The following is a 24,272-nucleotide window of genomic DNA, read 5'->3' on the forward strand; positions in this document are numbered from 1 at the left end:
GAAAAGCAAGGGAGAGCTCGTAATGCCAGAGCAGATGTACTTGGTTAAAGGAATGTTGTGCCTCGGTGGTGTGGACCTATAGGGACTGACAGGCAGGCTGTCGGCTCGCTCTTCACGGCTAGTCTTTACCCAACAAAGGTGTCCAGAGGCAGAGGAGAAGAGGGGGAGTCCGGCACAGAGGTGCCCCCTGTCTTCAGACACCTGCTGCTGGCTAGCGGCTGATTGCGAGGACACTGTAGGACTGTGTCTGCTCGTGTGTGTGTGTGTGTGTGCGTGTGAATGAATGGAAGATGGGGACTGTGAGAGAAGACATTTCAGCCTGATCCCTGATCTACTGGTGAGGGGGTTCAGATTATCCTCCTCTGACTAAAGACACAAGACGACTCAGAGACAGCGACAAGCCAGAGGTCCAGTGGGGATCACACACAGCTCATGTGAGTACCTTAGATTTTAGCTCCATGCACATTACATTTTATACGGCATGTGAAATACACATTTGTTGGGATTTCATTTCATAGAATCTGTTGTTTTAACCTGTTTAGGTAGACGATACCAAGAACAGGAACAGGATTTTTGAAATGATATTTGCAGTGGCTTACCTATCAGACTGTCGTTCTCCACCCACATGTTATAGAAATATTATATCCTTACTGGATATTTATCTACTACAAATAGGGGTGTGATGTGTATCATGTTGCTCATTGGTTATTTAAGGCACTGAGAAATTAATTACAGACGAAGCCCGGCTTTCCCAGACCTATCTCCACTCTCAGTATGTATTTTGTGTGAACCACATTACCGTGTATTATTTCTGCTCCTAATCAATATTGCATATCAATATGGATTTCCAATTGGATTTGCAGTATTTTGTGCACCAATACTTTTGTTTGGCATGTTTCTGTTTGTTTCTGGATTTCCAATCTACCTCACACTTCTGCCCTTAGTCTAGCTTCCACTACTCTTTCCCATAACTTCATTGTATGGCTCATCAGCTTTACTCCTCTGTAGTTGTCACAACTCTGCACATCTCCCTTGTTGTTAAAAAAGGGCACCGTCTCAGGATTACAGAGGTAAATCCTGTAATTTATAGGAGTGTAGTGGATTATATATGAGGTAAGTTTTTTGTAATGGTTCTTCAAACTCTACAGAACAAAACGGTGAATAGCAACTTCAAAAAGAAGTTTTATGTGAATACAAAGGCTGGCATAAAGCCTGAGTGTGACCAGAGATCAAACAGGGAGCAGTCACATCAGTGTAGTGGGATTAATGCGACGGATTAGCTCTGCATGTCATCCTCCTCATGGTCCCTCTCCTCTCTAGAAGACATTCACACTTGATTTTTGACTTTGACAAGAGCTGAGCTCAGGAAATGCATCAGTGGCTCACATGCTTCTCACATGTGCTCCTCTGGGCCGGGGATAAAAACAACAACCATGTGACCCACAGTGGGTACAGCCTGAAAATCATAATGAGAAATAATTTTTGGTACAATCCAGTCAGATGTGTTCCACAGAGAGACCATGAAGCACTCCTCTCTGCTCCAGCGCATCCATTTTATGTTCAGATTCTTCTCTCTTGTCGTGAATGGAGGTCATTGATAAGCCATTCTCCTCACACCTCCAGGCCCCTGCTCTCCTCTCTGAGGGATGGGCACCACAGAGGCAGCTGCACCGATGGACAACATGGAAGTGAAGGACGAGTGGCAGGATGAAGACTTCCCCAGGTCCAGTCTTTAACTTCATTCCGCTCATCGTCTAATAAAGTCATCTGTCTGCTGTGTGTGTGTGAGTGTATGTGTGTGTGTGTGCGTGTGTGTGTGTGTGTGTGTCTACAGCGTTTTCCGGATCGATCACTATGAACACCGTTTTACTTTGCGGGTGAATGGCTCGTTATTAAGCATCGATTGTCCTAATTAATGTTAAATATGCATGAGAGTGGTGTCAATACGGACCATCTGGAGCATCATCTTGGCTCCTGGACAGCTGATTCTGGGTCGGTTTAAAGCGGTGTTATTTATATTCACGCGTTTGTCTGTAATATCCACCTTTTTTAAAAAGCGTCCCTGTATTACCATCATCCATATCTTACTTTTTTTTTTCTTTCTTATTTCTAAGCATTTCAGAACCTATCAGATGTCACTAAAAGGACTTGAATAGTTGCTGTGTTGATGGGAAAAAATATATAATATTCAGAGAAGGAGATCTGGACATAAAACATTTCATCCATTATTTGGAAAGATTGAGGTAGACAAATTAATACTGAAGATGTTGAATTCGCGACGGAAATACGCGAATCAGACGTTTAGAAGCTTGACGGTAAAAAAAAAAAAAAAAAAAGCCTGGAGGAGGAGTGATGCGTTCTCCTCCTCCTCCTCCTCCTCCTCCTCCGCCATCAGACGTGCGGCAGGAAGCTGACCAGCAGGTGCGGCTCCGAGCGCGTCATCTGACGCAAAAGCAGCCACGGATCAAAACAGCATCGCCAGGAAAATGGCAGCACGTTTCAGATAAAGGCAGACAAGGAAGAAGAAGAAGAAGAAGAAGCAGCCAAAGGATTATTAAGGTGACTGAAAGAAACGATCTGAGGTTGACTGTTACCGGCTGAGGTAGAGGATGGCTGTCAGAAAACCAAAGTAAAGAAGTGTGTGAATCGTTTCTGACTGTTGTGTTGTTTCCAGGAGGTAAGCATCAGCGCTTCATCCAGACAGGGATGCTGAAGGATGATGCAGCCATCAGCAGGAACAAAAGAGACTGCCCTGCTTCTGTTGAAACAAATCTGTACCACTGTTATGTTTATAGTCAGATTTTATGTCTAACAAAGGCGGCTGTGGACTAAGAACGACTGCAGGGTTCTGCGGGGAGGAAGGCAGGAGCTTTCAGCCGTGTCTGTTTTTTGGCCCAGGAGGGGGTCAGATTGTCACACACCGTCCTCCGGATTGGGAGGACGAGGCAGTTTGATTTCACAGAACTGCAGTTAAAACCTAAAACTGCGTTGTGGCTCACTGCATTTGTTTGTTCTTTCCTTGGTGGTGTTGTTATTGACATAGATGAGTAAGCTTGTAATCATGATTCTGCTTACGTTGAAATAAACACACGGGTGAACTGCTCAGACACACTAAAGTGAGATTTTGACCTCATGTCTGCGCCACCGTCTGTTAGCAGCAGATAAAAGGCTGAGCTGTGTTGTATGAGTCCCGACACGCTTCTTCCCTCATTTCGTCTCTTATTCATCCCCGTTCTGCTTTATTTCTTCTCATCTGGCAGTTGTAATCGTCACTGTTATTTATTCTCTCTATGCACTGCGGCATGCTCCTCTTTTTAGTGTGTTGTCAAATCTGTGACAATGCACACACCTCATCATTTTATTGTGGAACTATTGGTTATATACTAGCCCAGGCATGGGCAAGCTATGGCCCACTGGCCATTAGGCTTTGTAATCCGGCCCATCAAACTTGCTTAAACTATATAATAAATGTATCAAATGAATGCAGTTGTAAAATATATTTTACAGTAAGCCTTGTATATGTACGCTTTGCTTCCCGTTAAAGGGCAAAACCTATTGTACGATGGTTCAATCAACCCAAAGTGAAGTAAGCCTTTGTAAGATCTTTATACATGACTTGATTTTTATTGTACTTCATAATCAACAAACACAACTGGACTAACTTGTATGTGTTTCCTCATAGACCTCTACCAGTGTATGGAGACATGGATTCCTCCTGTGGTCTCACAGATGACAGAGCCTGTAAGAAACCCCTGATATTAAATAATCTTTGTTTGTTAAATGTCAGATGGACCCTAATAGTCACGTTTCTTGTCCTGCGTCTCCTGGTCTTGTTGTAGCTCCTCCTAACTCCCTCAATGTGAACCTGCCTGGAGGCGGCGCGAACCATAAACGCCGTACGCTTGTTGTGCCAGAGATGAACCTGTCACTGGACCACAGTGAGGGGTCTTTGCTTTCGGATGACTTCTTGGACACACCAGACGACCTGGACATCAACGTTGATGACATCGAGACGCCTGATGAGACAGACTCCCTGGAGTTCATCACTAACGGCAACGAGCTGGAGTGGGAGGGTAAGTGTTAAACCGGGAACATTTATGAAGGTTAATGTCAGTATCATCCCTACATGAGGAGATCCCTCTTACAAATCTACATTTAAACTCATGTCTTAATAATCTTATTGAGTTAATTCACGTGAATGTAAAAGCTATTGTAGTATATATTTTGAACCTTGCATGACTTTACTCCAATCTTCAACCTGATTAAGATGAAACTCTGTCTCTGTGTCTGTCCAGACGACACGCCAGTAGCCTCAGCAAAGGCTGGCCCAAGCAACTGTTTAGGAGACGTGGATGAAGAGGGAAATGTGAGCAATGGACGCCTCTGGAGGACGGTGATCATCGGAGAGCAGGAACATCGTATCGACATGCAGGTCATCAGGCCTTACCTCCGGGTCATCACACATGGAGGTCAGTGAAAGGACAAAAGTCTCTCTGATGACTCATGGAGGGCTTTGGAAGAAATTAAGGTTACTATTAGGCTAGAATAGTAACAGGAAGCAAATGGAAGTGTGAATGGAAAAATAAGACATTGATGCTGAAGTGTTTTTATTTGAAAGTTTTGGTTAAAAAGAACCCTTTTAGTCTGTATGGAGAGAAAGGTTGAGACAGGGGTCTAAAATAGGCTTTTGCATATTTTTGTACCAATTAGAATTCTAATTCAATTACAATTCAAAAAACGTTATCAGTCCCCAAGGGGCAATTGAAAGCACATAAAGCAGGATAGTTGCGAAATCATACAGTGTAAACGTAAACAGTGTAAACATAAACAGAACGCATAAATAATAATTAAATAATAATATAAATATTAATGTTTACATCAAATAACAATTCAAAACCTAGTTAATTCAGAACCAAGTGCGTTAGTTCAAAACCTAGTTAGTACAAATCCTAGTTAGTTTAGAACCTAATTTGCTCAAAACCTAATTTTTAGTTAGTTAGTTCATAAACTAGTTAGTTTAAAACTAGTTGGTTTGTTATTTCAAAACATAGTTAATTTAAAAATCTAGTTAGTTACTTGAAAACAATAATGATGTTAGTCCTCAACAGCCCTCACATGCACACTCTTATTTTATCAAACATCGTACTGGACTTACACAGCTCCACTGAAACGGCCTATAGAAATCCAGCCCCATAGTTTTCACTGCTGTACAAACCTGGATTTAACACACAAAAACACACATCACACATGTTTTAGGTATGAAGGCAAACACATAATAATACCATCATTCAAGCTCAAGAACATTGGCTGGCTGTGCTGTGTGTACACAGCCCTGACATCATTCACTAATACGTGAAACTCTCTCCCACCAGGTTACTATGGTGAAGGACTAAATGCCATCATTGTTTTCTCAGCCTGCTACCTGCCTGACAGCAGCTGTCCAGACTACCATTATATCATGGAAAACCTCTTCCTGTGAGTGTGCCGTGACCAACCTTTAGCTATCATCTGCAGGCTTGAGCCATGATGCCGGACAACGAAAAAAAATACTGAATGTTGATAGAAGGCGCCTAAATTTGGGTGTAACTGTTTATGTCGTGTCTCAAAAGAAGGCCTCAGCGTTCAGTCAAACAAACCATTTCTGTGTTTTTCCAAGTGTTTCATGATCTATCAATGATGCCATACTATTTCACACAGGTATGTGGTAAGCAGTCTGGAGATGCTTGTGGCTGAAGATTACCTAATTATCTACATGAACGGAGGGACTCCTCGGAGTAAGATGCCCGGAATCAGCTGGCTGAAGAAATGTTACCAAATGATCGACAGAAGGTGCGGAAAGGGGAATCTATGGAGAAGCTGCTCCAACAAATCTATTGATCTGCTGCATATAAAAACAGCTGAAATATGAATATAGCTCACTGTGCTATTGTTAGCCCCTGAGAGCTGGTCAGCACCAACACAAATACAGTTTTCTTATCTTTTTCAAGAAAACAAAAATTCTCATGTTGCCGTAATAATGACTGTAACTACAGCCTTTAGAAACTAATCTGACTCTGTTGACTTGTGTTGTGATGGCAGATTGAGAAAGAACCTGAAATCTTTGGTCATTGCTCATCCCACGTGGTTCATACGCACTGTCCTGGCTATATCCAGGCCCTTTATAAGGTAAGAGACACAAAACAACTAAATGATTACAGTATTTCAGATTTTGAAAAGCACATAAGTTGGTGCACAGGGTATATTATTTTTCATCAAAATAATCATGATTTTAATGGATGAGGATCAGACTGTTTCTGAGTTTTTGTTGTTGCAAAAAATATTTAAGTATTTTACTTTTAGTGATGCTGCAGTGGCTACTGGCCTTATCGTTCCATGTTCAACCTTTTTTTGTTTAATGCAAGAAGAATTTGTGTTTCATAAACTAGGAATCCAGTATACAGTACTTTTCCAATGTATTTGTAATTTAACAAAAGAGATCAATGTAAGATCAGTTAAACATGTTGTTATTGTGGTCTGCAGTGTGAAGTTCATGAACAAGATTCAGTACATCCATAGCCTGGATGACCTTGCACAGATTGTTCCCATGGAGCACGTCCACGTCCCTGATTGTGTGGTGCAGTAAGTATGTCCGACCGCTAGGGGGCGAATAAGACCTGCAACAGCTAAAGCTGTTTCTACTGCTTCAACCACATGTGAACCTGACAGGGAATTAGTTTAATGCAGGGCTTTGAACCAGATTTTTTTTTTTGTCAATTGGTTTGTTCCGAACAGAAACAGAATTATAACATTTCCGGTTTTACGTTCCACCCACGAACTGACGTTCCTTAACTGGTTAGAACAAAAAAATGTATTTCCTGCACTGGTTAATAACCTTCCTTGTAAATATAAATAATGTCTACATCAAACATTTTTTAAGCTCGACAGACTACAGTGTTTACCTGTTCGGATCTAATCCAGATGGACAGACTGCAGTGTTTACCTGTTATGAATGTAATCGAGGTTGGGAGACTGCCTTTTCCTTGAATGCTGGTGATATGCCTCAGCTTCTTTCCACTATCATCAGAGACTGAGTGAATGACAGGAAGGGAAACATGAGGTTAGATATTTTTTTCAAGAACAAAAACAAAAAACAAACGGTATCAACTGGTTTACAATTATTTTCTATAAAGTTTTCATTTTCGTTCCTGGCAAAATACCAAAAGTTTCTGGTTTTTGTTTTTGTTCCATGAACTGGTTCAAGGAACCCCGGTATAATGAGACATTAAATTATATTTGAATGAATGTGAAATACAAGTGTTGCCTAATTCTTTATCCAGAGGAAATAACAGCCTTACTTCTTTTCAGATTTGATGAGGAGAGGATTAAAGCTCAGAGGGAAAGGTAAAATGCATTTGGCTTCATTTTGATTTCTCTTACTCATAATCAAGTTGGTTTTGAGGACCTAACCTGGAATAATTGTCCACCAAAGACTGTCTTTAAAGGCCTGAATTGACCCTCTGTCCCTGCAGGAGGGAGCAGAAGGAGAAACAGCAGGAGGAGCAGCAACAGGTCCCACAGGATGCAATGAAAAAGTCCCAGAGGTACTGATCCACCTTTTCACATTACACATGTAACACGTTAGAACATACTCAGTTTATGATCAGGTGGTTTTTTTTCCCAACTCTTTAAAAGTTAAAGGTGTATTTATCTTTTTGTCATTTTCAGGCCCAAGTCAATGATTGTAGATCAAGAAGGATAGAAGTCTGAAGGTGAAGGTAATGGAAATCATGGATGTATTTTGTGTTGCTGTCTCTGCACAGATCTGATACAGAATATTCTTGACAGTGAATATTGCAGTTGTGTAGTTAGATTGAAACCATCTCACGCATTGCACATTAAAGTACAGTTTTTTAAAGGGTCAGATATTCCAGTGGGTGCTTCTTCTTTACACAATCTGTCAAGAAAACAAAACAAATTCTTAATTATCTCGAACTTCATTTAGTTCATGTGTTTCTTAACCAACCAGGTATTTGCCAATTGTAAAATAATGACTGTATATAAATTTTTCATAAACAAAATAAGTATGAAATTTTATATGTAGTACTAAATATTAAGGGCATATTAGAAACACAATATTTCAAATCAATATGCATTACAGCAGTATATTTATTTCATAATAATTGGCTAACTATGTGCATCTATTGTACAGCGCAAACACTCATTACAAAGGGTTACTCAGGTTAAGACAGAATAAAGAAGTCAAAACTGTACCCAAAGTCCTAAAGCCAACCCTAACCCTAACCCTAACCCTTCCTACTCATCTAAAACAGTGTTCCATCACCTTCACATGTGCTTCTTTACTTTGCAACAACATACATCTGATGATTTGTACCATCTTTTTCCAATCCAGATGGTGAATTTTCTTCCTCATTCTCCCTCCTCTTCATCTCAACCAGAGGGCCTCACATCAGAAACTGAAAATATGTATAAAGGAAGTTGCTTGTCTATTAAAAGTGGCTTGAATGTTGATGGGTTTTGTTAACCTCTTGTGTTAGCAGACATGGTTTATAGCTCCCAGTTAAACATTACATCATCCACAGGCTCAGGAAGGCCAGGATCTCCACATTAATATTTTACTCCACATAGAAAATGAAGGAAGACAAATGATTTTGGAAATTTTGAATGAAACAATTTTGTATTGTAACATGATTTTAAAGACTGCAGGCTTTGCTACGGACTGAAAAAAATAATTACCATTATTTTTGTTAATATTAAAGTAAATTTACTGAACTGCATTCAAACTTCAGTCTGTTGCTGTTGAAGCACTACTATCAGTGGTCAGTAGTGACATGTACATATGTCACTGTATGTTAAGACAGACTAACCATTTGCTGGGACTTGAGGTGTTTAACAGCAACTTTATTAATGTAGCAGATGCTGAGCTTGGGTCAATGTGTGACTGCAGTACCAAACTGCTCACACACATTTCTATTCATGTTGATTCATATCAATATATTGTGCATTTGATGTATAGGATAGTTTTACAATGCATTAGATGTGTCAACTTTATTTTTGCCTCATAGCTGCTTTATCATAAGACCTTTTCAAATGCTCACTTTTACTGGTGACACTGACGTTGTCCCAGTGTGCTGACATTTGTATTCTACCCTGTGTTATGACATGTCTCAGTCATCCACTGGGAAGAAAGTGTAGAAACATGATCAATATTTGCATTTTATGGCATGACAAACCTGGATATGAAAAATCTGTAAGAATCATAAATATATAAAATAATAGTGAAGCAGTGCGTGTTTACATAAGTAATGGTTATGGCCACATAGAAAGATTACATACATTTGAAGAAAGTCCTTCTATCCATCTGCTGTAATATATATTAGAATCCATACAATGAATATTATATTACATCTATGAGAAATGTGAAACCAACTCACCATATCCAAAGTATCTACTGATACAAAAGGTTTTGCATGACATCTATCAAGGTGGCCATAATCAAGACAAAAAACTTGTGGGTGAATTTTATAGATTGCACCGTTCTATCGTTAGTACAGATCTGTTTCATGAGGGAACTTTTGTCATTAGCTCAGATATTGAAAATGTTTTCTAATTGGTTCTCACTAACTAAATTGAGTGTGAAATGATTTCTGAGCATGAAGACATTTTAATGGTAAAGTTTACATGCTGTATAGTTTGACAGGCTGTAGTTGGTTCATTTCAGCAGATTAACATCCTCCTGTGTTTTTGTGTGGTTGTTTAAAATGAACCTATGTCAGCACACGATCATGTTTAACAAATGTTTGATGCATTATGGATTGCACATATTTGAAGGTACATTTAAACTTTCTAATGTCTTCCATCTGATCAACTTATTGTAGCTGAAGGTCAGTGGAGCAAGAATTTTATTTTTCTAAGAAGCTGCACAATTATGTTGCACCAGTGGATTTGTTTTTCATTTGTTTTTGTTATTCTGAAGTTTGTGTGAGGAAGATATGAAGGTGGGTTCTTTGATATGGAAATTTAAATTAAAGTCAACAAAGTTCTAGTTTTTTTGTGTTGTTTCGGCATTTTGGTTGAATAATTATGATCGATTATGATCAGTATATTTGGCTGTTTTCACACAAACAATCTCAGCTTTTTTTGATATTTATTTGTGAAGATTCCATGGAGATTGAGCACCTTTTTTTTCCAAACAAACTATTTTTAAAAATCAAGAAACTATGAAGGAAAGTAATTTAGACTGTAATTTTTAGTTATTCACCTTATTTCATAAAGATGGTTTTCAAGACATTTATGATGCAATTCTCAAAAAATCAAAGTATTCATTTTGACCATAAAAGCACAATACTTGCTTATTTTATTCTGAATAATTTGCATTCCATCTTCTTGCCTGCTGTATTGTCTGTGTTCAGATTTCAGTTGGAAGAGGATCTATCTGTTATGGTTCTGGATATCTTTTAATGGATATGATTGGTTTGCCTTGTAAATATAACTGAATAAACTGTTCCTCCAAGAAATCTGTTTTGTTCATAATTTGCAAAACTCACACACTGAGATGAAGGTTATCCTGGAATTACCGGACTTTGAAATTAATGCAAATTAATACAAACTGAAAACATTAGGGTATCGCTAATAGACTCTCACACATGCTTTTCAATATACATCCCAGCCAGTAGATAGATATCGTAAAATTCCTTTGGCTGATTATTTCTGGAATTATGAGAAATAATTCCAGCAGTTTAATTTGTCCAAATTACCACTTTTATATGTGTTGGACAAGGAACCAGAACATTTCAGCTATTTTGCCTGAGTGGTTACTCAAGTTCTGATGAGGCCGATCATCCCAGACCTGTTTTATGGGGAAATTCATGTGACTGATGATGTTCTCTTATAAATGCTGCTGCCCTTTAAGAGAGATGTTATAACACTGCCTGCGATGGCCTACATGTCAGGACAGGAGAGAGATTAAGTCCTGTGACCAAAGGAATACGACATGAGTCACATATCACACCCATGTCCATAGAACAGCCTTAACTGTTCACCTCCATGGTCAGGGAGTGGGACAGAAGTCACATTCCCACATATGTGTAACAAAAATAGGCACGAACCCCACGACACAGTCAGTTAAAAAGATCAAGACAACATACAGAACGTTGATTTACCTTAAGACAATGTAATCCAACAAAGTGATCCAAATTAAATACATATTTCTAACTTTTCCTCAAAATGATTACTACAACACATAGTTGAGTAGATTGTTCTGCATCTCAGTTTCCTGACATATAAGCATAACATTGTAGTGTGGAATGCTTACATTATTTATAAAGCCTGAAAAACCACAAATATATAATTTGTATAGAAGGCTATACCTCTACGTTTCATGTTACTGTTTTCTATTCTGTTCTAATTTTACAGAACAGTTTTGGGGTAATTCTACATTACTGTTGGATGACCTACCATGACCATGATAACTGAGATCACAGTGTTCACAGATATGTTACTTATACTACTCTATATTTTTCAGTGTGGAATTTAGTTACTATTTTGATGGCTACACACCTACTTGTAGATTAAAATTTTCATCTAAAATATTTTATCAGTTTAAAATATGTAGTGGATTGCTAAAGTTTACGTACAGAATAATACTATAAATAATATCATGTTAAAATCAAGTGCTTTTATTTCTGATACATGAAGTGCATTTTGCTCAAAGTACTGATAAAATGAGTGCAGGACTGTAATGAAACATATAAACAAAGTATTGTTAGCATTGCATTGGAGTCAAATTGCATAAATGTTCATTTCAGTCAGAAATAAGTGTCATTTAGTTTTGTAAAAAATTTTGATAATTGAAATAAACAGTATTAACAAATGTTTGATGGTAAAACTAGAATAAGATGAATGCAGCTGTCGATAAGACACCTTCAATGGTAGTTTTCCACTATCAGCTGGTGGAGCTGCTGAATGGAATAGTACCACACAGCTGTCTCTATCACATAACAACAGGTGCAGGACAATATGCAAATATTAACTGTTTCCTGGGCTGTGATTGGCTGTTGGCAGGAGCTGTTCGGGGATTGATTGGCTGCTGCGAAGAGGCACGTAGCACTAGTGAGAAATGCGTAACCTACCACGAGAAGGTCTCGTGCCTGCGTGCCTGGTGACGTAATGACGCTGTTTGGATATAAATTTGCGTGGCTCGCACTCCGAGTGAACGCAGCTGTAGAGGAAAATCACTTTTAAGTCGCAAGTGCAACTCAAGGTTTTGGGAAAACTATTTTTTCAGTTTTTATTTTTATTTTTTGATTAAAAAAAAATCAAACTTGACTTTTTCTTCACCTGACGCTGAGCAGGAGAACGACAGACAGAAATGAAATACATTATAGGAATTGGCGGGTAAGTGTTTGAATTGTAAATTCAATAGCTCGCAAAGTACAGTAGTTTACTGGTACTTATACACAGTTCCATTCATTCTTACCTAAAATATTGTAATATTTAATGAACTGATAGATGGAGACAGTAGTAGTTGTACTGGCATTTTTATTTACAAAACCACATTACGTAGTATGACGGTACTGTTCCATCTTGAGACATGCTAGTTTGGATGACGATATTTGTATGGCGGCTAGCGTAGTCATCAAATTAGTCCGCATTATCCTCTAGTCCACATGTATTATCACTGCCCGCCAGAAAGTAGTCCGGACGCACCGCTCAGGCGGTGGGAGTCACGTCCGGTGTGGCTGGTTTGTTGTCATTAATCGAGCGGGACTTTTAAAAATTCACCGCCAGATTCGGTGAAAACTGGAGGGAAATTAAACACGAGTGTAGATTAAACTGTTTGTGAGACGGCAGCGTGGGATTATCCCGCAAATGGCTCCATGCTGTCGTAATCTGTGGTGTTTTGGAATGTTTTATAGCACCATTCGAAAGCAGTGAATCTTTTAATCTCATATTTTATTGCACCCAATTGTTAGACTTGGTACTTTGCCATAGAAATTAACTAAAATGCTAAGCAAAGCTCATTTTTCTTACTCCTGTTACAATAAATATTTTTCAAACTCTATACTATTATTACAGTCATCGATTTTCTCAGTACGTTTGACTAAATTTTTATTGACAGGATCACTAATGGTGGCAAAACAACCCTCACGAATAAATTGATCAAGACATTGCCCAACTGCTGTGTTGTGCACCAGGATGATTTTTACAAGGTGAGTACGATTTGTCTGCTTCTTTCCTGTGAGCACTGGATGTGAGAATTAGCCATTCTGTAATTAGTGGGATTAGCCATGAGTAGTGCCATCTTAAACAATGATCTCCATGTCTTTGCTGCAGTTTCTCAACATAGTTTCATCATTTAATAATTTGTATTAATTCTGCTTGTCTTCCAAAAGCCATTTAACAGACTTTTAATAAACTTCACATTACTTTAACATGGATGGATCATTTTTTCCTGTCATTGTTTCCTCTTTTTAAATACTGTATACGAATACACTAACACATTAATCTTCACATTATACTGTGTGTATATAATCCAACTTCCCCTTATTTCAATTAGGTTGTGCACTTTGTGTTTTAGTTTTAGTTTTTGCATGGTTGTGTGTTTCCCTCTTTAGTCTGTGTGTTGTTTGTGTCATGACTCTGGGTTGTGAGTGGTATCTATAAGTGTTCATAGGTGTGAGGTTGCAGCCATTTTTATTGGTGACTGTTATTTCAGAAACCTGATCAGATAGAAGTCGGGGAGGACGGCTTTAGACAATGGGATGGTAAGACTTCACTGAAGCCGACCAGTGGCTCATTGTTTACCTTTTGGGGGGGTCATACAGCCCATCCTAGAACCTTATCTGTATAATAGCCTCTCAACATCCACAACACTGATCATCCTTAAGTTGAAATGTTGTTGTTTAGATTCTAAAAATGCTTTTATTCTCATTCATTATCCTTTCATTGCCCTCGTTTCTGTTAATCTTGTTCCATAGTGATCACAGCTTTGGATATGGAGGCAATGACCAACACAATTAAAGGCTGGATCGAGAACCCTGTTAAGTTCGCCCGTTCCCATGGCGTCCCCCTATCCTCGACAGATATAACTAACCCCGGTGAGGAGATCCACATCCTGATTGTAGAGGGTTTCCTCCTCTACAACTACGAGTAAGTTAATGTTCATTAACTTGTTAAACTTTTGCCATCCATGAATACCTATTTGGCTTTATTTTATCTGAAACAGTTTGACCCATAAATGAGTTTTAGAAATGAGATAAGTCGTTTGAAACTCGAGTACATTCTATTGGATGTAGTGTTACATTTTAAAGGGAGGAACTCGCACATATAGATAAGGCTTTCTTCAAGGTCGTCTGAGCTGCTGAGCGATGGGTATTCTGTAAACTAATGATAAAGTATGTTGCAGAAATCCTGATAAGGGAACATAAGTGCAGTTGCTCTGTGTTGCTTCCTATCTTTTGTGTGTTTAAGATGTATAATCAGTAACCTTGTGCATTATTCTCCAGGCCCCTTCTAGATGTTTTTGACAAGTGTTATTACATCACAATTCCTTATGACGAGTGCAAGAGAAGGAGAAGGTGAGTATTTATTAGTGTTTACAGTTTATGCATTGTAATGTTTATTTTTGTCACATTCATTCTTATTGTTTTATTACAAGCGCACAATGTTGAACATTATGGCGATGTTTTTCAGTACAAGACAGTACACAGTCCCCGACCCTCCTGGTCTGTTTGATGGCCACGTGTGGCCGATGTATCTCAAACACAGGAGACTGATGGAGGCCAGCGGCTTGAATATTGGTACGGTGTGCCATTACTGAGATGCCTTATTAAATCTATTAATAGATATTTTTCAGATTATTTTAATATTTTCTTAGGGAGATTCATAATAATATATTTCAGGAAAAAAGTTCCAACAGTTTTTATAAGAAATTTTTTTGGGGGGGGAGATTGGGATGATTTTGATACATGCTCGTGTGTGTTGTAGAGTACCTGGATGGTGAGAAGAGCAAAGAGCAGATCTACAACCAGGTGTATGAGGATATTCAAAACAACCTGCTCAACAGTTTATAGGTAAGAAAAAATACAAAAATAGCACTGATTCCAAATGAGCAGAAATAACATTGAAGGTTAAACAAGGGGGGTGGGTTTCAAACTAATGCATGATTTCAAAATAAAATTGTGTAGGAACTCGGGCACTATTTTTTAAAAGTATAATGATGTGACGGTATACAAACTAATCTTTTTTTTTCTGGCTTTCTTGCAGCAGGAAGACTCCTCACCATCCCTGTGTAGAATTTGTAAATAGTCTGAAGGATTTTTTTTTAAAAATCATATTTGCCTAATTTTATTCTTGTAAATGCAATGGAACCATGTTATTGTCTTTTTTTATCTTAAGAATTTTTTTTCTTCCTGATAGAATGGATCATTGATATTTTACTGATGCATTAAACCACTCTTTCTGGACCATTTGTTGCAGTGAAATAAATGTGGTTGTTGCTCTGAAACTTGACATTGTAATCTGGGTGTTTTTTTTCATCAGAATAAGTCTGCTGTTGATGTAATTCTATAAATCTCATGAATATAAAAATATATTCAAAAACATATTCATAAGACATATTTCCTTTTATTTAATGTTTCATTCGAGGCTGTGCACATCCTATTTTCCAACCTTGACACGTCTGTTAAAACAGACTTTAATGTTTACAGCTCATATACAATAATCAACCTTTTTAGAGACATCCTGAATCCTGAGAGCACAACTCAATTGTTTTGCTTCACTGAGGAGTAGATCTGAATACAAGGTTTCATTGACCATGATTCACCATCTATCCAGGTGTTTAGTAACTTTAAATCTGACTTCCTGAATCACAGGAGGTATCCATATGAACCATATCCAGGTTGAACAAGTTGTGCTTGTATCCATTTCAGAAACAGGAAATTGTATTTTGAATGTAGACACCTGGCATCTTCTGGTTTTCATCACCTCTGAAATAGTTGTTGCTTACCTCAGCTGCAGATGCCTGAGTAGGACAAAGACAAGCCAAAAAAATTTATCCTGTTAACACTAGATTTACAGTACATGAGGCCAAAGGCATGTGCTAATGTCACCTCTGTTTCCACATGTATAAATAGTCCAGAACGGGTTCCTATTTTCCCCGAGGAGAATGCCTTGTCCTGTCTGCTAATGTGGCGTGCAAGTGTGAAAGTATGTGTATGCTCAATATTCCTTTCATCTCGTGCTCAGGTCCTCATGACACCCGTTGTAGGTACATGTGATCTATCGTGTGTGTTGTCGAAACAAGTGACGGGGTGATTACAGTGACGAATGGAGAGAACAGCACGACTGACAGCATGCGTGTGATTTCTGTTGAGAAACGTCTGTGCCCAGCCGACAAACCTGAGCCAACAACACGGAGTCATGGAATTATATTCAGAATGCAAAATTATGAGGGCTCAGTTGAGTACCCTAACGGATGTGAACTGTGGATATGTTATTTACAATGAAATAAAATCCTGTCTAGACATTTTCCTGGACAACCCTGACCTCATTACACACACCTTAGGTAAATCCTGTGCCTGAACCACACATCCATCAGCAGTGTCAACTCTGAGGTCAGCAAAATGAGCTACATGAGTGTTGGAATGGGAGCCTAGATTATTTTCTGCTTGTAGCATTTGAGCTCTTAGTATTGTGAATGGATAGATAGAGAATACAGAGAGATGTCAGATGATCACAGGAGGTACAGATGTGCTGCAGGTACAGCTCTGAGATATTGTGAGAAAGGGCTCATGAATGAAGACTGATTTACAGTATGTTACATGTTGGCTGGTTGGACTGTTTAGTATTTACAGACCTTAATGAACATCAAAGGTCACTGAGGTTTTTTAGGTGCTACAGTTGGTGAACAACTTTTATATACAGTATATACTTACCTTATCTTCTGTTTTTGAGGCGCTTGTATTTTTAGTTTTATATACTTTTTTTTTTTTTACATCAACTCCACATTAAATTCAGGGCGCCAGTGGCTCAGCAGTAGAGTCAGATGTGTTTTAGAATCTATTCTTCATACAAAATGAGCAACAAGAGTTTACAAATTTTTTGTGAATGGGAGGAAGCTGGAGAACACAGAACACTTAAAAACACATGGAGAACATGCAAAACTGCACACACACCCCCCAAGCTGGAATTAAACCCAGGACCTTATTGCTGTGAGGTGACCTACTACGCCACCATGATGCCCACATAGGTAAGTATTTATAAGAATAGAATAATTCATCTTTAAATCAATTTCATCAACATCCAAACATCCATCAGACCAACCAATCAACAAACCAGCCAGCCAGCCCCTCCTGGGGCATCTTGAAGAACTCCTTGGTCAGATAAGGAATCCCCTCTGTGATTTCTAGGTCTGGGGTCATGTCCAGGTTTGACATACCCTTAAAATACGTTGTGTGGTGGTATCTATAGCGCGACTGGTCCATTTTGAGACAAAAAAAGAGCAGCACTACCATCAACCTAATTATGATTTTCAACTTTTAGATTTGAGTCCTGGATTATTCCCAAATAAATTAATTCAAATATCCCTTACAATCCAACAACCTTTGTCCAGAATCAGACTCACATCACAAATAATTATAATATAATTTGACATTGGACAGAGTCTTTTAATCCTATCCTATTCTAACAGATGTCATCATGGTGCAAGGTGTGTTTTTACAAAATTAAAGAGAAATTTACATACATTAGAGTTGGATTTATGTCAAAGTTATTTTTTTTAATACAGAAAATGTTTTTTACTGCTTCCAATTATCAGACCCGAACTTTCTCGTTTTCCAATGTCATTATGTGCGTCTATGATTCTTCATTGAAGAAGTTGCGAACGCCCTAAGATGATATCTACGTGTCACCACACTCTGATCCAGGGATAGAACCGGGTCTCCGGCGGGGGAGCACTGCCACCGTGTGGCGAGGCGGCAACACGACAAGAAGTATCACGTGTACCCAGATTGTGGTCTTGGATACTGGAGACGTCTAAAGATAACCGTTTATTCAGTCCATGAAATCACACCCAGCTGACGATGACGGAATGGTTGAACTGAGAGGGCAGCTCTTTCTGCGTGTTTTCCTTTTCTTTTTGCCTTCTGGCCAATTTGCATTTAAAAACATCCAAAGCCGCCACATCCCAACCTCTGTCTGCAGCGGTGCGCAACTGCATGACGGAGTGGAGTGTGTTCAAAACACCACCCCATCACTCGTGTCAGCCTCAGCTGTTCGTCCTTAATGTCTCAGTCTTGCAACTTTTCAGCTAGAGACAGTGTTACGTGGAGCCATGGAGACATCTGTGCACATCTTACTGTTCCTTCTAGATTTCCTGCTGTGCTTGGGGACCGGTCAGCATGTGCGTACCCGTGTGGGTCCGTGGAGACACCGCATCCAGTGGGAGAATAACGGCCAGCTGCACAGTTTGTTGAGCACAGGGACTCAGTATCGCTCTCCTTCGCAAACCACAAGACGCACCCAGCTCCTGCTGACATCTAGAGACACGTTTCCCCGGCGGCGCCCTGTTGGGTTGAGTACCTCCTCCACCAGAACCAGATCTGGACTGTCCGGGGACGCAGTCGGACACTCTCCACAAGATGACCTCAGTCGAACAGACGCGTCAGTTCTTGGTACTGATGCAGGTCAGTATCTACTCGCACCTGGTCGACCCGGGACGCACAGCCAGCCCCTACATCGCCTCGCAGCCCCCGGAGAGGCTGTGGGATCCCGTTCGCTACAGACGCGGTCTAATGGCAGCTCTGCTGCCTTCATCACCATCCAGGAGTTCTCCGGTAGTGGGGTCCCAAGAGGAGGTCGCAGCGGGGCTGGAGATGAGGCTGGCGCACAACTGGTCGCTGCGTCCAATGCAAGATCACCGGATTTTACGCACGGCCGTAGGGGAAGAATTGGTGGCTCAGCATCAAATGCCTGGTTACGCGCCACAGCCGGATCACCGTGGGTCCCCATGGCTGAGGACAGTGGCACCGTGCGTCTCATCCCACAGCAGTCCAGTCCAGATGATGCTCACAGTTCACCAACACAGACCAGAAGCCCACCGGAGACCAACAGTTCTCCCACTGCTCTCTCCAGTAATGCAGTGGAAATACACCTTCCCCGACCAAGGAGCGACACAACACGGACTACAGACACGAGTGATCCACGGGATCCGCACAGTATTCATCACAGGAACTCGGTTTTCTATAACATTTATCCACCAGACCGTAGAAACAGGATGGATGTGCCGCCTCCACCCGGACCGGGCTATGGCACCAGGCTGTTCCACAACGGTGAGGTGGACAGGAGGCATTAAGTGTGCAAAAACAGCAAGCCTGTCATATTTATTAAAACAAATCCTAATTGATATCACACTGTCACCACTGATGGAATTATTAATGAGCTCTAGAGGTCATTATTGATTAAGTGGAGGACAGTACAGGGACGGATATGATATACTATTTTTTCCCCTTTTCACATTGTAGGTCAATGAATTTTAATGAGATCACAAGTTATAATTCTACACTGATGTCTAAATGTCTCTTGTGAGTAATGTTAAAACTGATTTACTGATCTGAAATAAATTGTCCCAAATTTAAAAAAAAGTCAAATTAATCACTTAACATGATACTCTCATAGTTTAATGACAACAAAAGGTCGCAAAGGAATTCTTCAGGAAACGATAATCCTTGAAAGTTTGCAGTTTCTTTTTTATTTAATTTTTTTCTTCTTTTTTCTGCAGGTCTCCCAGACCTGGTTCCTGATCCATACTACATCCAGGCTGCCTCATACATCCAGAGGGTGCAGATGTACGCACTTCGCTGTGCGGCTGAAGAGAACTGCCTGTCCAGGTGCTGTTTTGGGGCATGATAAAAACTGTTACATTAAAAGCTTGTGCGATTGTTGTGTTCCCCTTTGTTTTTGTCATTGACAGTGTTCACACATTTTATACCTCTGGACACTGTGGTATCACATAAAGAGATGGCGATTGAATGAAAACCATTGAGATTCCTTTGAGGTAGCCACATCAGAGTGGCTGTTGGCCTCAGGCCTGTTTGGAAGCTACATCTGAGTGACGGAGCGGCTGGACACCAACCTGCCAGCTGCCCCGGATCCTCTGCTCTGATCTGAGCAGACATTCTGCCAAATAAAATAAGCCATGGAATGAAAGGATTTCTGAGATGAAACGGTGAACTACAGAAACACGACTAGAAACCGACTTTGTTGCTCCGAACCATTAGTCATTACATGTAAACGCCGACGAGGAAAGATACCGCAGGGTGATTCTAGTTGACCTCAGCTGTGCACACAGTTGTTTCTGCATGTTGAAGATACTTGAGGTGACCCTGGCCCTTCCTCTTCTTGTTTCCTTTCCCTCAGGTCTGCGTATCGTCTGCATGCGAGCGACCTGGACTTCAGAGTCCTCCTGCGGTTCCCGCAGCGAGTGAAGAATCAAGGAACGGCAGACTTCCTCCCACTGAAGCCCAGACATGAATGGGAATGGCACAGCTGTCATCAGTGAGCTCAGTCTTGCTTTATACTTCAAAGATACTGCAGCGATGTGGCGACTGTTTCAGCACCAATTAGATTCTATTAAATAGATTGAAAAACTTTCAGTAAATAATAAATTAAAATTAAAATTGCGAAGATAAGATGTACTTTTTAATGTTGGACCACTTCCTCTTCATTTGACCCTCCCCAAAAGAGGGCCAACTAAAGTCAACTTTATTGTCAAATGTATGATGCAGACATCATTTTAATAAGTAGAGATATTTATAACAGAGACAAATATTACAAGGGAAGTCTGTTCCAAATGGAACTGTTAACAATAAGATGGCTCTGTGTTCAAATCCAGGCCTTTTTGTGTGGAGCTAATGTTCTTTCTGGGTCTGGTCTGGGGGGTTTCCTCTCCCCTCTGCTTGTACAAGTCTCTTTGTTGATGCACAGAACCAAAATCTTTTATGGGAGCTCATTGCCTTCAGTTAAGGTGGATGAGAAGTACCCTAAGGTGGTAAAGAAATGCATTTACTGTTAAGGTAACTATTTGTGCTAAAAACATGAACAGTAAAGACCAGACCCTAAATGCAAAATCATTTCTAAGTATAAATAACTAGTTAACGATTCTATTTGATCGTTTCAGAACCAACCAGGCGCTTCTATGGTGTTTCACTTGAAGTTCAAGTGAGAAAGCAAAGCAGAACAACTTTATTAAGTAACAGAGAGTAAAACACAGAGATGCTCAGCGTCACCACATGATCATCTTCCCCTATTTTGCCATCTCTGTCCCCAGACATTACCACAGCATGGAGGCCTTCAGCAACTACGACCTGCTGGACGTCTCCACTGGACAGAAAGTGGCGGAGGGACACAAGGCCAGTTTCTGTCTGGAGGACACGTCATGTGACCCCGGAACACGGCGACGCTTTGCCTGCACTGTTCACACACAGGTTGGTCATCATGGACTAATAGATAAAAATATAAAAAAATTTGGTAAATGTTTTTTAATTACATTAAATGACTATCTATGACTATGTTTTCCATGTTACTGCTGTACTGGTACGTGATCTGTATATTCTTTCAGGGGCTCAGTCCTGGCTGCTACGATACGTATCACGCTAACATTGATTGCCAGTGGATCGACATCACCGATGTACCACCTGGAAACTACATACTCAAGGTCAGAACTGTTTTGTGGTTAGGATGAGGAAATAATAACCAACTTCTACCAAACTGTGGCGTTTATTTATGCTTTTGTCTGTTGGTGGTATTTCCTAGGTGACAGTGAACCCCTCTCAGCTGGTTCAGGAGTCAGACTTCTCCAACAACCAGGTGCTATGTGACATCAGGTACACAGGGAGCTACGTCCAGGCCAGGAACTGCAGGATCGCTGTGTGAGTGTCAGCGTCTCCTCACAGCTGAGATGAGAGAATCAAAGTAGAGACCATCGCTGATGTCTGTTCTATGTTCCACAGAAGCTGACCTGTTCCACCACCGCTGCACTCATGAACTTCTGGTTGCTCTTAATCTACTCTGCTCTGTTTGTGCAGCTGATTCATATTCAAAGTTTGCAACACTATAAATGTGTTTTGTTTCTTATTTATGTCCTATGATTAACAAATAATGTCAAAAGAAAGAGCTTTCTCTCAGACACACTGCATCTGAGTTGGTGCTTGTTTTGAAGTAATGTCAACCACATGTAAAGGACTTATTAGTACTGTTATAATATCAAATACTCTCATTTATGAGTTTAAAAGCAAATGGCGTGTATGAATTTGTGAGATTTTGTGTATTTTACTGTTGCCTGAATATATGATGTTATTTTACTATCTAATGAAAGCATCTGTTGTTTCAAAGGTGCTCTGGATTATTTTGATAATAAAGAGAATTTATCTTTATTGGAAACAAAAGTTGTTTTGAAAAATGAAGCCATGGATCTAAATAATCACAACTGGATGGAGTGATTTGAGAAAATATTTAGCAGCATGAAGTAAAATCTACTGCTATTTGCAGCTAGCAGCATTTAACACAAGCTGGGGTCCACCGATTTAGGGAGTGGTACATTTATTAAATGCCTCTGGAATAACACAACTTAGAGAAATGCCAGACGTGAGTCCAGGCAGTACGATTATAGCTGCTGGTTCGTCATGTAGGGTTTCATTCGTTGAGTGACAGAAAAACATTTATTTAGCTGCCAATAACTCAATGAGGTGTCCAAAAATGTCTCACTCTGTTCAGAATTTGTCACTCGGCTAATGTGGACACTGACTGGTAGTGATCCTGTGTGTGGGTGTGTTCTAATATTCACCACCACCATTTTTAACCTCACCTTTTTAATTTTTTTTGCTCTACATCTGCAGTTCTTTTTTCAATCTGCCACAGCACATATGCAGGGGAATTTCTGCAGGTCTCCGGGTTCTCCGGCTTCCTCCCGCCTCCAAAAGCATGCGCTTCAGGTTTATTAGCCGGTCCCAAATTGCCCGTAGGAGTGAGTGTGTGTGTGTGCATGGTTGTCTGTCCTTGTGTGTGGCTCTGTGGTGCGCTGGCGTCGTGTCCGGAGTGTCCCCCGCCTCACGTCCTGTGTCAGCTGAGATAGGCTCCAGCTCCCCGTGACCCGCTGCGGCGGATGTAGCGGTGGTAATATGAAAATGACTGACTGACTGACCTCTGACCCGTGACACGCATTGAAGGAATGAGTTGATCTGAAAAACTTTGAATTCATGTCTGCTTCAGGCAATATAATACATTAACACTAGTGTGGAAAGTTTGAGGGCGAATTACAAATTTTCGCACAAAAACTCAACAATAGATAAACTACCACAGTTTGTCGGTGTGGGTTTCCTCCAGGTTCTCCAGCGTCTTCCAACTGACCAAAAACATGCAATACAGGAAAACTGGAATGGATTTGCTGCCTGCAGGTGTGAACGTGAGTGGGAACGGTTGTTTATGTGTCGGCCCTGCAATGAACTAATGACCCAGTGTCAGCCAGGCTCTGCACAGGATATGCAGTTAAGGAAACTGGATGGATGGATTTATTGTAGTCGTGTTTCCAGTACAGGAAACCACCAGTGAGACGTGTCTGCTCCTGCACACCAGCAAGTATGTGCGTCTTTACACGTGTCTCTGTTGACATGAAGTGTGACAGATGAACATGTTTGGTGAGACACCCTAACATTGTCTGACACTCATATGTAAAACCTATATATATATATATATATATATATATATATATATATATATATATATATATATATATATATATATATATATATATATATATATATATATATATATATATATATATATATATATATATATATATATATATATATATATATATATATATATATATATATATATATAAAAAAGCTTCAACAACCAAATTCAGAGCTGCCTGCCTACTTCCACTCTTCTAACCCCACTCCCCTCTCTCAGCTCTCTCTTCTCCAACATCTCAGGCCAAAAATTATACAATACAGGATTAACGACATGCAGCCATTCACTCAAACCGCATATTGAGGGTTTTGCTATTTACATAACAGCTCCATGAGGAAAAAGACAGCATCAGTGAGAGCCTAAATCTCATCCTAAATCAGTGAGAGCTTCAAATTATAATGACGTGTTAATGTCAGACTTTGGGAGTTCTTGTCCTGCACAGGTAAATGTTTCCTTTTGCAGGATGTCAAACATTCAGCTGTAATATAGGAGGAGAGGAGAGAAAAATAAAGTCATTTCCACTC

General features: G+C 40.0%; 3 protein-coding genes across 7 annotated transcripts; all 3 read left to right on the forward strand.

Annotated features, from left to right (window-relative positions):
* Window positions 1-1,512: 1,512 nt before the first annotated feature.
* atcaya (ATCAY kinesin light chain interacting caytaxin a) lies at window positions 1,513-10,505 on the forward strand. Its single transcript, XM_068319407.1, has 12 exons — window positions 1,513-1,723; window positions 3,683-3,741; window positions 3,840-4,073; window positions 4,296-4,469; window positions 5,373-5,475; window positions 5,698-5,829; window positions 6,079-6,165; window positions 6,520-6,618; window positions 7,345-7,380; window positions 7,509-7,580; window positions 7,705-7,754; window positions 8,390-10,505. The coding sequence occupies exons 1-11, from the start codon at window positions 1,647-1,649 to the stop codon at window positions 7,736-7,738; spliced, it is 1,107 nt and encodes a 368-aa protein (XP_068175508.1). The 5' UTR covers window positions 1,513-1,646; the 3' UTR covers window positions 7,739-7,754; window positions 8,390-10,505.
* Window positions 10,506-12,209: 1,704 nt separating this feature from the next.
* Window positions 12,210-16,507, forward strand: mibp (muscle-specific beta 1 integrin binding protein). Of its 4 annotated transcripts, none has more exons than XM_068320097.1 (8): window positions 12,210-12,393; window positions 13,118-13,208; window positions 13,715-13,763; window positions 13,977-14,148; window positions 14,505-14,576; window positions 14,692-14,798; window positions 14,986-15,071; window positions 16,246-16,507. In XM_068320097.1, the coding sequence occupies exons 1-7, from the start codon at window positions 12,368-12,370 to the stop codon at window positions 15,069-15,071; spliced, it is 603 nt and encodes a 200-aa protein (XP_068176198.1). In that variant the 5' UTR covers window positions 12,210-12,367; the 3' UTR covers window positions 16,246-16,507. The 4 variants fall into 4 exon arrangements, with proteins under 4 accessions (XP_068176198.1, XP_068176196.1, XP_068176197.1 ...); XM_068320095.1 differs by lacking the exon at window positions 16,246-16,507 and adding an exon at window positions 15,265-15,510; XM_068320096.1 differs by lacking the exon at window positions 16,246-16,507 and adding an exon at window positions 15,268-15,510.
* A 1,391-nt stretch (window positions 16,508-17,898) lies between these two features.
* loxl5a (lysyl oxidase-like 5a) lies at window positions 17,899-22,331 on the forward strand. Of its 2 annotated transcripts, none has more exons than XM_068319775.1 (7): window positions 17,899-19,328; window positions 19,778-19,886; window positions 20,416-20,553; window positions 21,326-21,482; window positions 21,617-21,712; window positions 21,811-21,926; window positions 22,008-22,331. In XM_068319775.1, the coding sequence occupies exons 1-7, from the start codon at window positions 18,332-18,334 to the stop codon at window positions 22,012-22,014; spliced, it is 1,620 nt and encodes a 539-aa protein (XP_068175876.1). In that variant the 5' UTR covers window positions 17,899-18,331; the 3' UTR covers window positions 22,015-22,331. The 2 variants fall into 2 exon arrangements, with proteins under 2 accessions (XP_068175876.1, XP_068175877.1); XM_068319776.1 differs by having other exon boundaries at window positions 22,011-22,331.
* The last annotated feature ends 1,941 nt before the right edge of the window (window positions 22,332-24,272 follow it).

The sequence above is a fragment of the Antennarius striatus genome, chromosome 7, assembly GCF_040054535.1.
Source record: "Antennarius striatus isolate MH-2024 chromosome 7, ASM4005453v1, whole genome shotgun sequence".
Taxonomy (NCBI): Eukaryota; Metazoa; Chordata; class Actinopteri; order Lophiiformes; family Antennariidae; genus Antennarius; species Antennarius striatus.

Coding starts and splice junctions, on each gene's coding strand:
- loxl5a (XM_068319775.1), top strand. CDS start 18,332: ATGGAGACATCTGTGCACATCTTACTGTTCCTTCTAGATTTCCTGCTG. Junction 19,329..19,777: donor CACCAGGCTGTTCCACAACG/GTGAGGTGGACA, acceptor TTTTTTCTGCAG/GTCTCCCAGACCTGGTTCCT. Junction 20,554..21,325: donor GAATGGCACAGCTGTCATCA/GTGAGCTCAGTC, acceptor CTCTGTCCCCAG/ACATTACCACAGCATGGAGG.
- mibp (XM_068320097.1), top strand. CDS start 12,368: ATGAAATACATTATAGGAATTGGCGG. Junction 12,394..13,117: donor TACATTATAGGAATTGGCGG/GTAAGTGTTTGA, acceptor TTTTATTGACAG/GATCACTAATGGTGGCAAAA. Junction 14,799..14,985: donor GGCCAGCGGCTTGAATATTG/GTACGGTGTGCC, acceptor TGTGTGTTGTAG/AGTACCTGGATGGTGAGAAG.
- atcaya (XM_068319407.1), top strand. CDS start 1,647: ATGGGCACCACAGAGGCAGCTGCACCGATGGACAACATGGAAGTGAAG. Junction 3,742..3,839: donor TCTCACAGATGACAGAGCCT/GTAAGAAACCCC, acceptor GTCTTGTTGTAG/CTCCTCCTAACTCCCTCAAT. Junction 7,381..7,508: donor ATTAAAGCTCAGAGGGAAAG/GTAAAATGCATT, acceptor CTGTCCCTGCAG/GAGGGAGCAGAAGGAGAAAC.